This window comes from Vicugna pacos, chromosome 1, assembly GCF_048564905.1.
Source record: "Vicugna pacos chromosome 1, VicPac4, whole genome shotgun sequence".
Classification (NCBI taxonomy): Eukaryota; Metazoa; Chordata; class Mammalia; order Artiodactyla; family Camelidae; genus Vicugna; species Vicugna pacos.
In genome coordinates this window covers 99,449,559-99,467,103 of record NC_132987.1, presented here as the reverse complement: position 1 = coordinate 99,467,103, position 17,545 = coordinate 99,449,559, and the positions used below count along the sequence as shown (strand labels likewise).

Below are 17,545 nucleotides of genomic sequence, written 5' to 3'. Positions count from 1 at the left end.
TGCCTCCGTGCAGCCGCCCCCGTCCTCCGCCCGGCTTGTGCAGCCTGGCCCTGCCCGCTGCTGCCGGCCCGCGTCTCAGGCTGGGTGTCGGGGGGCGCTCTGTGCCCGTTTAACTTAGTTCTGTCAGACAAGGGCTGCTCTGTACAGATCCGAGCCTCGGAGGCTCCCCCTCCGTCCCGCTGGCCTCTCAGTTGGAGAGGGGAGACCCAGCGAGCGAGCGCCAGTCCTCCTTTGCCGCTCCCTCCCCGCGGGACCCGTCCCGCGCTGCTTTGCCTTTTGTTCTTTCTTTTTTTCTTTTCTCCTACCAGATTTTTGGCGTCTTTATCTTTTGAAGAGGGCGATGTTCTGTCGGAGTTCCGCAGGTGCTCTGGTTGGCTAAGTGGGTCTGTAGATGTGGGTATTGGTGTATTTGTGGGAGAGGGTGACTTACGAGCGTCATTCTACTCCGCCATCTTGCCTCTTCTCCCGAAACATAAACTTTGTTTTACTGTGATTGGACTTAAAGCAATTTGATTCTGATTTTGGTTACTGATGACATCACTAGAATTTCAGGAGGAACAGTTGGTATTTTGAACATTTACTGTTGTCAAAGTTTAGGTAGTTACAGTACCTGAACCGACTAAATCAAATGTGTGCTATACCTTGGACTTGAGTATATTGTGCCATTCAGATTTATTCAGTCATTGACAGTGAACCACTGGCACATTACTATCACAGACAATGACATGATGTGTTTAATTTTACAGTATTATTATAAACCTTTAATTAAAATCTAAAAAAATATTTATAGCTCATAATACATGAAGTCTGTTTTGTAGTTAAATCTTTAAAACCTTGGAATCCACAAAGAAAATAATAAAAAAAAAAGTATATGTATATGGGGGTATGTAACCCAGTGGTAGAGCATGTGCTTAGCATCCACAAGGTCTAGAGTTCAATCCCCAATGCCTCCATTAATAAATGAATGAATGAATGAATGAATGAATGAATAAATAAATAAATAAATAAATAACAAAAGTATCTGATGTCACCTTGTTTAAAAAAAGTATGTGATGGCAAACTATTGAGAACCTGTGTACTGAAGTAACATAAAAACTATTTTATTGTGGAGTATCATGGTCATCCTGGGAAGTCATATTCTGGGTTATAAGTCAGGCAACATTTATATAAACATATTTCTAATATTAGATTCTATAGATCTAATTTTCTTAAAAATAACAAAGGCATTGCAGATAATTTAATAATTGGATAGAGCTAGTAATGAGTGAGCAGAAATTATTCTCATTTTTTTCTCCTTTGTCAACTTCCCTTCAGTCAAAGAAGATAAAATAAATCAAACCGGGATTTAAATCCAAAATCTTCACTTATATCAAGGCTTATCTTATATTAAGAGAAGGCTTTAAGTTCTTTCCACCTAATTTTAAGCACTGATAGCATATTATAATAATTAATAATATCATTCCATAATAGTTTATTGACTAAAATTTGTATATATTGTATATGCCAATGCACAAATATATGTATGATTCATTACTTATTCTTACCAGACACATCCTTTGTTAGCTTCTGAATTCACTTATTCAACAAATGTTATTTAGCACCAGCCAAAAGTATTCAGCATTTCATTAAATAATGGGGATCAAAACTGAAATAGCAATGCTACTGTTCTCAAGGAGGTCACAGAACACTGGAGGAGACTAATGCATAATTAACAGCACTGAGTAATAAATTTCATAGTAGCAGAACACTTATTTGCAGTAGGAGTACAATGGAAGAAGCAAGGAAGCATTTGAAAGGGAGATATTGCAGTCAGGAAACATGGAGGGTGCTTTAAGAGGCATGGAGAGAGGAAAGTGCCCAAGTTCTGTAATAGTGCACAGACTGCAAACCTGGAGTAGTTGTTTCAAACTTGTTCAGAAGGTAGAAAGTTGAGTCTTGATTTCCTTTACAAAACATCATGTTCTATGCAGAACACTATGAAATACTGATGCATTTTATTCAAACACTTGATTAGTGCATTTCTTATGAAGACATAAAATATGAAACCCACACACATGGTAAATCAGTCCATTGATTTACCCATGGTAAATCTGAGTCTGGCCAATGGCTTTATTGTTTTTCTATTCAAGGTTTGCAGATACTAACTACTATATATAAAATAAACAGTAAGTTTATACTGTATAGCACAGGGAACTACATTCAGTAATATATAGTAACCTATAATGAAAAATAATATGAAAACTAATACATGTATGACTGAACTATTACGCTGTACACCAGAAACTGACACAACATTGTAAGCTGGCAATACTTCAATAAAAAAAGGGAAAAAAATAATTATTTGCTAATAAATTTAGTCATGCTTTGGGATTTTAACTATTTTAGATGCCAGGGAAGTCAGAGACTTTCAAATGATCTTCATTTTCCTTTTCAAAATGAAAGTATGAATATTTGCTTGCTGTAGAAAATGTATTGTATTATATAGTGGAAAATGAGAACCATCTATAATTACATCATCGAGGGATATTCACATTTATCATTTGATTTTTAACCATTCTTCTTCCTCCTCCTCCTTCCCTTCCACCTCTATCTCCTCCTTTTCATCCTCTTTCTTCTTCTTGTACATGCTCCTATGCATGCACACATCATTTTTTGTTTATCAAAAGTGGTGTATTTTGGCAAATGTTCTGCATTCTGATTTTTATACTGAATGCTATAGTGTTATCATTTTCTATGTCACTAAAAACCATTTACAGATCCTAATATGATGCCAAATATATTGATATGCCAATATAGGATTTTAAACAGAAGGTGTCAATATTGTATATTCAGGTTAGAATGACTCCCCACATGGATGAGGAATGAGGAGATTAGTGTGGAACAAGTCCAGAAAGGTGGCCTTTCTAATAATTTACATGAAAGTTAACGGGGGCCTGGATCAAGTGGAAGTTGGTTTTTGGAATTTAGAATAGATTTGTTTTTATGATAATTAAACATGTGAAAGTGAAGAGGAAAAAAACAATTTGGAGTGACTTTGAGTTTGGCGACTATTTAAATTATGATGCCATTCACTGAGCTAGGAGACATGGAGAGGAGTCACTTTCATCATTCAATAAAATTTCTTGAACTGTACTAGAAAGTAAGGACAACATTTAAGACAAATTAGATTCTGTCCTTACATAATTTTAGTCTAGTGAGCAGAAAAGCTTTACAAATACATAATACAAATAAACTGATGGCGTTCATCATTCCTGTACTCAAAACAATTTTTAATGAGTATCTACATTGAGCTAGGCACTGTGGTTAGTGCTTAATATACTGTGATGAGAAAAACTGACATGGTCCTACCCTCATTAATCTGACAGTCTCATGAAGGATATAAAAGTAATCAAACAATTATAAAAACAAATCAATAAAATATGTCTGTGAAACATGTCTTGAGTTAAATTATGGTAGGTATGGGAACATAAAACAGGGGATGTGATATGGTTAGTGGGGTCACTAAACCTTTCTCTAAGGGCTTTTTAGATTGCCTGAGACCAGAATGAGGTGCAGGAATTAGTCTGCTCTGCTGCATTCCAGGCAGAGGAGCTAACAAAGGCACAACTCTAGAAGCAGGAGGTAACATAGCCCATTTCAGGAACTGAAGGAAGTTTATTATGTCAAGGATAGAGGCAGGGAAAGGAAGAGAATGAGAGAGGTAGAGAGCACCTAGATTTTGTAGGAATTAGAACTTGTAGGACATGTTCCAGGATTTTTATTTTATTCACTGGGCAAATAAAAACCAATGAAATGTTTTAGTTGGGGCAGTCTGGTTGGGGCCAGGATTGGATTTTTATTTTGGAAAGGCCATTTGACCACAGTGGATAGGAGAGGGAAAAGACAGGATGCTATTACAAGAATAAAGGCAAGGAACGATGGTACCCTGAGATAAAGCATGTGCAGTAGAGATAAATGAGGATGATTTCAAAGAAGATTCAGAATATTTCATGGATAAAGTTAGTAGGCATATAGCCTAGATTAGCTGTAGGGGTTAAAAGAGAGGATGATTTCAAGAGTGAAGCCTAGTTGTGTGGCTTGGTCAATAAGTGGTGGTGCCTTTTAAATGAAAAGGAAATTTCTAAGTTTTTAAGTTTTTTTGGTGAGAGGTGGGTTTTGGGAAAGATGTCATTAAGTTTGAACATACTGAGCTTTAGGCATTCTTAAAATACCCAAGTAGACATGGTGAATATCAGTGTATATATGTGTCTGGATTTCAGCAGACTGGGCTCAGCTGGAGGCAGAGACTTGATGGTCAGAAGCAAAACAGTTGGTATTTGGAACCAATGGAGTAGATGTGAATTTGTAGGGGAAGACCACACTTTTCCTTCTGAATATGTTGACTTTGAAGTGTCTCTGAGAAATCTAGATAAGCTCTTGTACAGAAATTAGAGATATGACCAATGACATGATATTCTGTGAGAGAGGAGGTAGTGATTCTGCCAGGAGGGAGCAGGAGTGGGTTTTGAGGGGGGTGATAACAATCTTTTTTGGGCCTAGCTGCTGTAGAGAATCAAAAGGAGAAGAGAACAGGGACAAATATAAGATGGCACAAGTGCTGGGTGTCTCCCTGGTTGCTTTTCAGCTATTCTATGTGTGACTGTTGCCTTTGTGCAATAAGTCATTGTTACCTCAAAGGACAAAATTATTTCAGCAGGTTTTTAAAAAATTTCCTTTCCTCTTCCTTTCCTTTCCCTTCCTTCCATTCTCTTTTCTCTTCTGTCCTTCCTTCTTGTCCCCCACTTTCCCTCCCGTCTTTCCTCCTCCTCTTCCTTATCATCTTTCTTCACCTACTTATTTTCCTTTGTTGTTTCCTTTGGAGTCAAGCAGACCCATGATGTGATGAAGTGCACAGAACAACAAAGGGTTATTAGTTGAGGACCCAGTCTATTCAAAGAATGGTGATAGTTGTTCAGGGGTCTAAAAAAAGGGGCAAAATATGACTTCACTAATCTTACACAAATATACAGTCTACACACCTAGTTGGAAAGACAAGATGTCCCACTTTTTTCCAAAAAAGTTTTCCCAAAATATTTGAGTGTGGGTATACATATATTATACTATTATTTTGTTTTAAACTACTGTTTAAATTATTTTAATAAATAACAAATACTTTATTGTTGGCCTTTTTCTATAATATTGGTCTATCTTGCATTGATAAAATTATATTGATTTTAAAGTTGTATTATACTTCAAATTACAAATAAGCTTAGTATATCAAATTTTCTGTTTAGGAAGAACAAGTCATTTTATAAACTTCAGGAATTCAAGATTCTTGCTCAATTTTTAAATGATGTTGTAAATATTTCAAGCATTGGTTTGACTTATTTTCAAAGCTCAAATCAGCAATGTTCCACATGCAAATACACTATTCAGCGTCTCATGTTAACATCACTGACATATCCAGAAAGGTAAGAAAACTAAATTTTTATTTTGATGTTATCTTCTAAACTTGAAAATATTGCTTTGCTAAGGAATGTTTTAAAAGTTCATATACTTAAATATCTGTTCATGGTATATTTTAGATTATATTATACATAAATATTAGAATATCTAAAAGGTATAAATTTTCTTTTGGCTTAGATGAAATTTATTTTGGAATCACATTACCCAAGCAAAGAAAAAAAGTGTACAGTCATTTCCTGATGCACAATAAAAATGAAAAAAGATAAATGTCTGCCTTAGAACTTTATCAATCATTTCAATGCATTTGTGGATTGCTCGAAATCTCTCTTTGACTGCAACACTTCCTCTTTACTTCTCTTAATATTCCTGTATTTATATATTTGATTTCTCAATTACTTTTCAGTGAATGTTGAACATAGTAAATAAGAATTTTTGGAGAATAAAAATAATAAAAATAGTAAATGATAAGAATATGCATTTAGATAAGGTCTACATCACCAGAGGAGAGCTGGGAAGATTCTTTGAAGTAAAAGTTATTTGGTAAATTTTTGATATGAAAATATTTAGTCATTTAAAAGTCAATGAATAAATTGTCATTATAATGGGAAAAATAAACAGGCAATTTTACTATCTCTTGCCTTTGACTGAAACACTTACAAAAATGACAAAATACATGGACATTTTCAGTTAGGAATATCAGCAACACCCTTTCCTGCCAAAGTATATCAGACAGAGGAAGAGAAAGGTTGGGGAGGAGTCATGTTGGAAGGATTAGAACTGCAGGATTATTATTAATCTACAACTTATCTCTGTATCTATTATCTCAATAATGCAAAATCTTAACTATAAGAATGGAAACTATATTTGTAGTCCCCCAAAGCTAGATTTTAAAGAGGTTGAGATTGTTGCACCATCAGATTTCTCTAGTCTCCTCCATTAATACCTCTCTGAGCATCAGGATGGTAGATATGAATAAAGACATCTAAGTTGTAGTTTTATATCCTGTTTCTGGCATTTAAATGTAAAGGATTTATATTGTCCTGAAATAAAGGCTTCTTCCTATCTATCATATGGAAAGAGAAGGAAAAGAGTTTCCTCCTCAGTCTAGAAGAAACGTATGTTGTAAGTCTTGGCCAGACACCAGATACATAATCAGACTCTTTGTGCATAAAACAGTACATAAGCTCACTAAGAGAAAGAGAAATTTAGTTCCATACATATGGACAGTAAAAGGAACCAAGGATGATGTCTATATGGGCAAATGCCAGAGCTAGATATTCATCTCTCATTGTTCAAGCAGAGGTGAACAGGAAAACAGCAACAGCAAAATGGTGCCTAATTTAGCATCAGCAACATAAGAAAAAAGGCTCCAACAATCAAGATTTAGAAATAAGGCTGGCTTTTAAACAGATTTATTACAGGAAATAGAAGGAAATCACACAAAGCTTTGGTTGGTTTTCTCAATAATATGTAAGAAAGAAGTTATCCATGAAGGAATACATGAAGAGCAAGGTGATGAAACAAGTAACTGTGGTTAAATTTAAGGGAAACTGACAGAGTTAAGAAACTAAAGTCAACATGAAATTTAGTATCAACATTATAAAAAAAAAAGAAAGAGTAGAATTGATCAATAATGTAGAAAATTCACTTTTAATAACCTACAGAATAAGGTAGTATAAATAATAGGGGAGATTGGGGAATTCTGGGGAAATGATCAAAATACAAAAAATGTAATTTCTTAGTGTTGCTGAAGAGGTGACAGAACAGAACTAATTACAGATATGATGAAAGAAAACTCTCCTCAACTGAAGAAAATTAGATACAGATCTCATATTGAAAGAATGAACTAGAACCAGCAAACTAAAAGAGATCAAAATTTAGACCCAGTTATATATTTTATTTTTAAAATTCAGTGATAAGGATAGAATTCTGCAAGTATTGAAATAAATCTTCATGGAATGGAAGATTTACTGTTGTAGCAATGGCAATTCTTATTAAACACACTTATAAGTTTAACATGATTCCAATCAAAATCTAAATAAGAGATGAATAGCTCTTTCTAATTAACTTAGAATAACAAATTATTGATGTGAGCCAAGAAAATCTGAATAATGAGAGTAATATTTATAACTTTAACTGTGAAACAGTAAAGCAAATTCCAAAGCAGCAATAATTTTAATAGTATAATATTGGAAGAAGAATATAGATATATTTAAGGGAGTAAAAAGAAAACTCCAAAACATAATTTTGTAGATGATGTGAGTAACCTTTCAAATAATGACACAAGAATAAATGATTGACAACTGAAACAGACTTTGATACCTTAATTATGACATATACAAAATTAGTTATAGATATTATAATATATTACATGTAAAATGGTAAACAGAAAACACAGGCAATTGTTTATGTTTGCAAAATAATGAAAGGCAAGATGGAAAACAAATGGAAAATGTTAATCAATTTACCTCCGCGCAAATTAAAAAAATAAAATCTGTATGTCACAAACATTATTAACAAAAATAGAATAAGAAAACTTTTGAAATATATGAGATATAGAATGCTTTAAATTTATTATATATTAATATTTTTTACAAAATATAAAGACGCAGTCTAGCTGAAACATGGAGAAACATCTTTTTAGTTGCTTAAGCCAGAGAACCTGGGTTCATCATAGACTAGTCTTTTTCTCACACACTCCCCATCCAATCATAGGTACTTTTGTCCCTACCTTCTAAACATACATGGAATTTAACTACAGTCTTAATAAAAGCCAAAGTCTTCATAATGGTTCATGCAATCTCACTTGACTTGGGATGGGATGAAATTAATCCAATGTTTATAGATTGAGAGTGGGGTAAAGAAGGATGAGGGTAATATTATCCAAAAGGGGATAGATGCTTGGTGGCAAAAATAACAGGCCATTAGAAAGAGACTAAAAATATTTTGAAAAGTCAGGCAAAACATTAATTAGACATAGATTGTCTGGCTTGTAATATATTCTACCAAAGTTAAATATTTATTTAACTAAAAAAATATTCAATATAACCCTAACCTGCTGATGCAATTAATGGTGAATGACAGCAATAAATGAATGTCTAAGCTGGAACACTCAAATTCAGATCTTTCACGATCTGGATACTTAAAATAATTTGCAAGTAACTTAGGTTTTTTTTAATAGTTATGTTTGTTGTTCTACATGGCTGTAATGTAATATTTTGTCTGATAAGACAATATGATGTGGAACATAAAGGTAACTTCTTAAATAATTTACTCCAATATCATGGACACATTGTGCATAAATTTAGACATTTGTCCTTTTTCAAATTAATTAAACTTTAAATCTGTTTTGTAGCTTTGGCCTCTATGCCTTACTTACTTCATATTAAAAAATTGCATTTAGTATTGCATTTCATTAAATAATTTCAAGATTTTTTTGAAAATATTATACATGAAACTTAGATTTAATGAGGGTAAGTATTTGCTTAAGAATAGCCAAAGAATCATCTTCAGTTTAGAAAGCTACCTCAGAAAACCAATTTACAGTATACTATTTGTGCTGAAGTCTTCAACATTTCACTTTTCTCTTTTAAACTGCCTGGTTAAAAGTCCAAGGGTGGTTTGCTCAAGCAACAGACTGACCAAGCCAATAATTATATGAGACTCACTGGTCTGTTTTGCTCAAATGATCAGTAAAATGCTTTATTCCCAATAATTCTGTGAAACTATGTCTCATTCTCCAACCATATAAACACTCCCACCTTACTGTAAAAATTTCATTCTTTAATACTTTATAAACTTCTTACCCAACTCTTTACTCACTTCTACTATACTTCTCACTAAAATGCAGTGATGGAATCCTCACCTGTCAGAGTTGTTGGGGATATAGAAAGACTCTGAACAGAGTTAAGAACTTTAGAAAAAGAAACCTGCATTGACTGCAAATTTATCTCATTAAGTGGAATTTATCTTCTGAGTTATTTGCCCTAAACTCAATTTAACCTTCTCCTTTAGGGAACCAGCATGTAAGAAAGGGGAATTTTAGTTTTTTTCCAAGGTGCATGTTTTGGATGATATACATGATTTAAAGGGAATTTAATTATCTACTAAGGATTAATGACTGAAGATTTAGGTGATAAAGGGATATTCCAGATAAATTTGTTTCTGTTTTTGTTTTAATATTAGTGAACTACTTACAAGATTAATAATAATGGTTAAATTTATTTAGCATGTACTACATCCCAAATACTATTTTTACAATCTATTTTTGCAATAACTCTATGAGTTAAGTATTTTCTTTGTTTTAATAATAAGGGAACAGAAACTCAGATTTCACATCTGAGAAGTGTCTTTGCAATGACTTGAAGCCAAACTTTTGTTTTTTAAAATTTTGTTGTCATTTTCTTTTGTTTTTAGTTGCTGTTATTTTTACAGGAATAAACATTTTTATAAATTAATATAGTCATTTATTCCCATTGTGGAACACTTGAAAAATTTTATATGCAATCCTACAACTAAAAGATAACACTGTTAATATTTTCTCATATTTACTCATAATCACACATGCTACTGTTGAATCATGAATTTAATTATTTACATTAAATTATAAACAAGCTTTTTGTGTAGAATCATGCAGCTTATTCACCACAGTAAAAGGTTCAAGAGACACTGTTCACATGTACAATAATGTGAACACATTGGGCTTGGGGCCATGCAACATCATGGACCTGGTTATAAGCAATTTTTTTCTAAGTTAATGGCTGCCAATATATTCCATCTTTTGTAGAATATTCAACTTACTATTTCCTTTATTGTTGAGCACTTTGTTTTTCCCCAGTGTTGCTTGTCATAAACACTATCTATGCATAGACAACTATCTGCACTTTAAACAAGTTCCTTGTTTTATTCATAGGACGAACATTTTCAAATCATTTGCCTCACCACATGATATTTACACCTTGACAAGGAATGTTGGTGAGCCTACAGACAGTCATAGCTTTCTCTATTTATTTCTCCTTTTTAAGTCACTTATTATAAGGAGAAAGGAAAGATTAAAAGCAGACATGTGCCCACTATTATATTTGACTCACTGTCTTCTTAATCATGCTTTACGTGGAGAGATGTTGTATACAACTATTCACTGGCTAATTGGAAATAGGTTAAAGTCATTGGGATATGCTACAGAGCAAAACGTAAGCATGCATGAAATTTTAATTTTATGTAAGATCTACACAATGGTTGGACTATGAAAGTTTACTAAATTTACAGAATTTAGATGCAGTTATTTCTACTCAGGGTGAAAAACTAAAATACATTTTGTGGGTGGTTAGCAAGACTCTTAACATTTCCTGCTGGCTGGGGATGCTAACAGATGCTTGGATGAAATATATGCTTTAAGTTTAATTACCTAGATAATTGCTGTAACTATTTAGTTGCTTTTCCTATTTAGATCTGTCCATACAGATAACGTGCAATTAATGAGAATTAGCCCTGCCAAATTATTGGGAATGTGAGTTATAAAAATGTGATGCCTTATGGTACAGATTAAACTGTGTAGCTACTCAACCAGTAATTAGCTGTCTGTAACAAACTGTGATGGAGTCTACACAAACAATATAATTCTGAACATTTCCAGTGGCCTTCAAACTTAGGGCCCGAGAGGAATATTCATGGTAGAGGTACTTGGATGACTTCCTGGGAAAATCTGGACTAAAAACTACTTTTTACTTCTTTACTTAACAGTAAAATATACTTTTTATGGTATACAGTTCTATGAGTTTTAATAAATACATCAAGTCATGTAACCACCACCATAATTAAGATATGGAACATTTCCATCAATCACAAAAACTACCATGTGCTGCCACTTTATTTTCAACCCAGGTCCCCATTCCTACTCCTGGCAACCTCTACACCTAGCTTTGCCTTTTCCAGAACATTATATAAATGGAATCATATAGCATGTTGCCTTTTAAGTATGGCTTCTTTCATTTAGCTTCATACATTTAAAATTCATCCATGTTTTTACTTATATCAGTGGAATGTTATTGATGAATGGTATTTCATTGTATGGATATACCACAGTTCCTTTATTCATTCACCAGTTGGAGGAAATGTAATTTGTTCATAGTTTTTGGCATCTGTCCATGACTAAAGCCAACCTAAATATTTGCCTGCAGGCTTTTATGTGAACATACGTTTTCATTTCTCTTGGATAAACACCTAGAAGAGAGAATGCTGGGTCATATTGTGTGTTTAACTTTATAACAAACTGCCAGACTTTTCCAAAGTGACTGTATATTTTGCATTCGCACTAGCACTTACAGTGTTCCATTGCTCTCCTGCACCAAAAACTGCAACTTCACCAGTTATATTGTTGTTTTTTTAATTTTGCTATTCTAATAGTTGTGGAGAGGTAGTTCACGGTGTTTTTAATTTGCATTTCTCAAATGACAAATGATGTTGATGACCTCTGACATTTAACTGAGAGTATTTAAATCTTTAAATTTAATGTAATTATAGATATGGTTGGGTTTAAATCTGTCATCTTTCTATTTCATTTTCTATTTGCCCTGTCTGTACTTTGTTCATTTTTCTCATTGCCTTCTTTTTTTTAGGTGTTAGAGTAATCTTTTAATTTTAGTTTTTAATTGAATGAAAGAGTCTTTAAATTCTATAGTGCTTTATAATTTTCAAAAATGTCATACACATTATTTAAATAATCCTATAATAACCCTTTCCTTCCCTTACTCCTACATTGTCCCTTCCCCTTCCCTTCTCACTATTGGTAACCACTATTTTATTTTCTGTATCTGTGAGTCTGCTTCTTTTTTTTTTTTTTATTCACTAGTTTGTAGTTTTTTTTAAAGATTCTGCATATAAGTAATATCATATAGCATTGGTCTTTCTCTGCTTGACTTAGTTCACTCAACATAATGCCCTCCAAGTCCATCCATATTGCTGTAAATTGCTAATTTTCATCCTTTTTTATGGCTGAGTAGTATTCCATTACATATATCTCTCTCTCTATATCTCACCTCTTCTTTATCCATTAATCTATTGATGGACACTTAGGTTGCCTCCATACCTTGGCAACTGTAAATAATGCTGCTATGAACATTAGAGTGCATGTATCTTTTCCAATTAATGTTTTTTTCCCCAGATATATACCCAGGATTGGAATTGCTTGGTCATTTGGTAGTTCTATTTTTAGTTGTATGCCTTATTTTGGATAAACTGATGACTCTTATGATTCCATTAGATCTCCTTTGTGGGTTTATTATTTATAACTCTTTGATTATTTTAGTGGTTTCTTTGGGGTTTATATTATAATCTTTATTTTATTATAGTCTACCTTCAAGTGAATTTTACCACTTCATATGTAAAATGAGCACCTTACAGTTGTATAATCCCATTTCTCTTTTGTGCTTTTGTTGGCATACATTTTACTTGTACATATGCTAAAAACTCTATAATACAGTGTGTAATTTTAATTTAAAGAGATATCAGTCTATTAAAGAGATAAATAATTAGGAAAAGTCTTATGTTTATCAACATAATTACCATTTCCAGTGTACTTCTAACCCTTATGTAGATGTGTATTTTCATCTGTAATTGTAATGATATAATAGTATAATTTACCTTATGACTAAAGGAGTTCCTTTAAGATTTTTCTGTAGTGTGGGTATGATGGTTGTGAATTCTTTCAACTTTTATATGTGTCTGAAAATGTATTTATGATGTCTTTATTTTGAAAGATAATTTTTCTGGGTAAAAAACTTCTAGTTTGACTTTTGTTTTCTTACTTTCAGTACTTTAAAGATGTTGCTGTACTGTCTTATATTATGTACTGATCTTAATAATAAATCCATTACTATTCTACCTTTGTTCCTATGAAGAAAATAAGCCTCTTTTCTCTGGTTTTAAGATTTTCTCCTTATCACTGATTTTAAGCAGTTTGATTATGATGTGACTTGAAAATTTTTTCATACTTCTTGTGTTTAGTGTCTGTTGGCCTTCTTGAACTTATGGGTTTATAGATTTTATCAAATTTTATCTAAATTTGGAACTTTTTTTGAAATATTTTTTTCTGTGTCCCTTCTCTCTCCTCCTCCTTTGAGGACTCTAATTTCAAGTTAATTAGGCTGCTGGAAGTAGTCCCAGAGTTCACTGATGCTCTGTGAATTTTTAAATTTCATTTTCTCCCTGAATTTTGTTCTGAATCTTTTCTGTTGCTATGTCTTCACGTTCACTATTCTTTTCTTCTGTAATGTCTAAGCTGGTATTTACCCTATCCAGGGTATTTTTCATCTCAGATACTGTAGTTTTTACCTCTGGAAGTTTGATTTGAATCGTTTAATATCTCTCATGTCTTTACTTGACTATTTGGACGCATGGAATACAGTTACAATAATTCTTTAATATCCCCTGCTGATTCTCACATCTGTGCTAGTTCTGGGTTGGTTTCAATTGATTTACCCTCATAAGGATCTATTTCCCTGCTTCTTTGCATGCTTGGAAATTCTTGATTAGATGACAGACATGTACTTTATCACACTGGGAACCCATACTTCTGTATTTTTATAAATATTCTTCAGGTTTATTCTCCAGATTCTATTAAGTTACTTATAAACAGGTTGATTCTTTCAGCTCTTGCTTTCAAGGTTTTTTAGGCAGGTCTGGAGTAGTGCTAGGATTAGAGTTAATTACTCCCATTACTGAGGCAAGACCATTCCATGAGTTTTACCCAATGACCTGTGAATTACTGGTTTTTCTAATCTGGTAGATGGGACAGGCACCTTTGTCAGTGGTGGGAACCTTATTCTAAGTAACTTTTTAAAGAATACTAGATGCATAGATGTGGTGATATGTTGTACAAAAGACCTAGGGAGCTTTTTCAAATAAAGAAGGATATATATATTTTTTGTAATTTTGTAAGATGTATACAAATTAAAATTAAAAACTAATTGTATTTGAATTTTAGAGTGATTTTTAATCCTTGGATTTCTTTTATTATTTTTATTAAAGTTTGTACTTTATCAGTGTTCTGTGTTCATGTCTGCTAATTTGAGTTAAACAAAGAATTAGAAATATAATATTCAGTGTTCTTTTTTAAAATTAAAAAATAAATATTATTCTTCTATGATAGTCCAACATTTATCACACATTTTTCTAAATTGTAGAGTTTAACTTTATCTTGGGGAGAAGGAAATATTAATAAAATAGAATAAATGATCTCAAAATTAGAGTCCTGGTAATGGAATTAGATAGGCTTTTCACACTGTAAAAACAAAGAAAATTAACTTTTCTCATAGTTTTGATAAAATTTAACTTTGTTAGGTGTAATGAACCTGCCTAAACTGTTTTGTAATGACTGCAGAGGCTTTGTAAAATGTGGAATATTTATAAAAAATATGCATTTACTATTTTGAACATATTTCAATAGTAACAGGGTTGTGAGCTTTTATTTTATTGTGGAAAAGAAATAAAAACACACTTGTCTTAATATTGTGTTATAAATGTGTGAACAGGACTGTTACTTAGTGACTGAAGTAATATATGAATAAGCCTAATGACACCCTTGTCCTACCATGACAAGTTAAAAGTGTGGTGGATCAGGGAGATCCGGCATTGAAGGCATACTCAGTGAATAAGGGCTGCAGCAGGCTAGATAAAAAGTGGACAGAAGTATATACATATTTGTTAGGGGAAGTGGTAAAATCATTCTTCCACTTGTTTCTTAAAAATGGAGAAAGAATTATGTCTGATTTTTTAAATTACATTCTGATCTCTGATGATTTAACAAAAAGCTACTTTTGCTAATATCTAAAAATCTTACAAGACTGAGGTAATGTCATTTCACATTTATTTTTATAGTATTAAACTTAAAATTCTAAGATGCCTGTATTATTTCAAATGGAAAATACTGTAGTCTCCTATATCAGCTTTTATAATTAAAGATGAAAATGTCTATATTTTCACTTTCCAACCCATTAGCAGACATAGGAAATTGATTTATTTAAAAATGGAATAGTTTAACCTAACAATACTGTTGAATACTTTAAAAATGTATTCCAAGATGTCTTAATCATGCTAGAAGGAGATGGGGAGCAATGCATCTCATGATCTAGAGCAGGGCATGTGTTAGACAAGGGTGATCTAACAGCACCTGTGCAACTGAATTACCCTCTTTCCTTGACTAAGCTAGTATGATTGATACAAGGAAATTTCCATTTATTACTATCATTTTTTTCTTTAGCTCCATTCCTGAACTTTGACCAATCTTTGCTTTTTCTATTTGATTACTTTTTTGAAGATTTTCAAGACACTAACAGGAAGATAAATTATTAGACGAGATGTCTGATTCACCACAGTGACTTGACTTCTCAGAAATCTTTAAATACTAAATATACCATCTCTCCAAGATGTAGAATACTTTAAACATTATTATTTCCATTTTAGCAGGTGGCAAAGGATTGATTAAATAATTTCACAAAATTTGTCTGTGTGGTTCAGCCTAACTCTTTCTTGGTGGGTATCACCTTAGAAGAAGTAGGTTGGCCACTAAGAGCTGAATTTCGTTTTCAGTTATTTCAGCATCCCAAAGTATTTCCCATTCAATATAAGTATTCCAGTGTAGCAGCAAGGAGAAAGGATTTTGAAACGCAGAGAATTTTTTCTTTTTCAATTATTGTGTCTATTCATTCCTATGTAGCTAGATGAGACGGAGTAGAAATGATCCTATAGGTTTGTTTCACCTCCTTGCATTTGGAGAACTAGTTAGTTATAGGTATAGTATATTCCAATATTTATGAGAAGTAAGTAAACTTTGCTGTTTTATTAATAGTTTTTTTCTCTTTCTTTTATTCTCTTTCACAGACTACCACTTTGCACCTATAATTTTGTACTTAAAGAAAGCGAAGAAATATTTCTCAGCCCAATCATATGCACACCAAATGAAATATAAAATACCTTCTTCCATCAAATGTAACAACTTGTTTGTAAATTAAAGAACTTGTAAATGGGAACAATGCAATCAGTATTTTTTTAGAATGCATTGTTCAATCTGGAATTCAGATATATCTACTCAAATAAATTTTTAAGAATCAAAAATATAAAATATTTAAGAATGCATATGGTAAAGCAATCTGAATATATTTTAAATGATGTTTACTTCTATTTACCTTAATTAAATGTTTCTCATTGGATGTTTCCATTAATTACTTGTTACTAATAGATACTACGTCTTTAGGACAAAAGAGAAACTTACCTCTCCAAAATACTGTTTAAACAATACCATTTCCACTCAGACTACAGTAATAAAATAAATTAATATTTTTTCTAATTTGTAAATTTGTCATTTGGAGAAGTCACTTGGATTAATATAAATGTTGTAAACATAGATACCCCTGTTTAGTGATCTGTTTGGCATTTTGTAATGCTTTGTAAATAAAGGCTTTGTTTCTGTGGAGCACAATAATCTATGGGTCTATAATCTTTAATGTCAGATCCTGGGTCTACCATTTAACTAACGATCACCTTGAGTAATTAAATTTACCTCACCATGTTTCAGTCATCTAAGCATTACTGTCAAGACTGATTCAACACTTTGACTAGTGTCTGCCCATAATGATGATAATTATAAAAATAATAGCAACTAACACTTAACATACATCATTGTATTCCTGCCACAGTTTAATACTTTATCAATTCATTTAATCCCTACAAAACCTCTGTGAGATTGGCCTTGTTATAGCCATTGATGGAGAAACTGAGACATAGAAATGTTAACTAACTAACCAAGAATCATGTACAAAATGAGGATTGAAACTTAAGAAGTCTGTCTCTAGAGTCTGTGGTTTTAACCCCTATGTTATGTGCTTCTTCAAAGTTCAAAACATGTTAATAGCTATATTTATAAATTGCATATATTACATTCAAAATGCAGTCATCCTTAGATATCCTTGGGAGATTGGTTCCAGGAACCACCAAGGATACCAAAATCCACAGATGCTCACGTCCCAGAGTTGGCTGTCCGTATCCATGGTTCCATATCCACGGATTCACACAACCACAGATCACATAGTACTATGGTATTTAT

At 32.6% G+C, this 17,545-nt stretch overlaps 1 protein-coding gene across 5 annotated transcripts in view; it reads left to right on the top strand.

Moving 5' to 3' along the window:
• The window catches only part of LIPI (lipase I), a 56,849-nt gene extending 39,925 nt beyond the window's left edge, over positions 1–16,924 (top strand). For 4 of the 5 annotated variants that reach the window (XM_072967704.1, XM_031674453.2, XM_072967708.1 and 1 more), the window contains exons 9-10: positions 5,274–5,450; positions 16,324–16,924. In XM_072967704.1, the coding sequence (XP_072823805.1) occupies positions 5,274–5,450; positions 16,324–16,411 (265 nt within the window). In that variant the 3' untranslated portion in view covers positions 16,412–16,924. The remainder of the gene's footprint in view (positions 1–5,273; positions 5,451–16,323) is intronic. The other variant, XM_072967713.1, reaches the window with a different exon arrangement.
• The last annotated feature ends 621 nt before the right edge of the window (positions 16,925–17,545 follow it).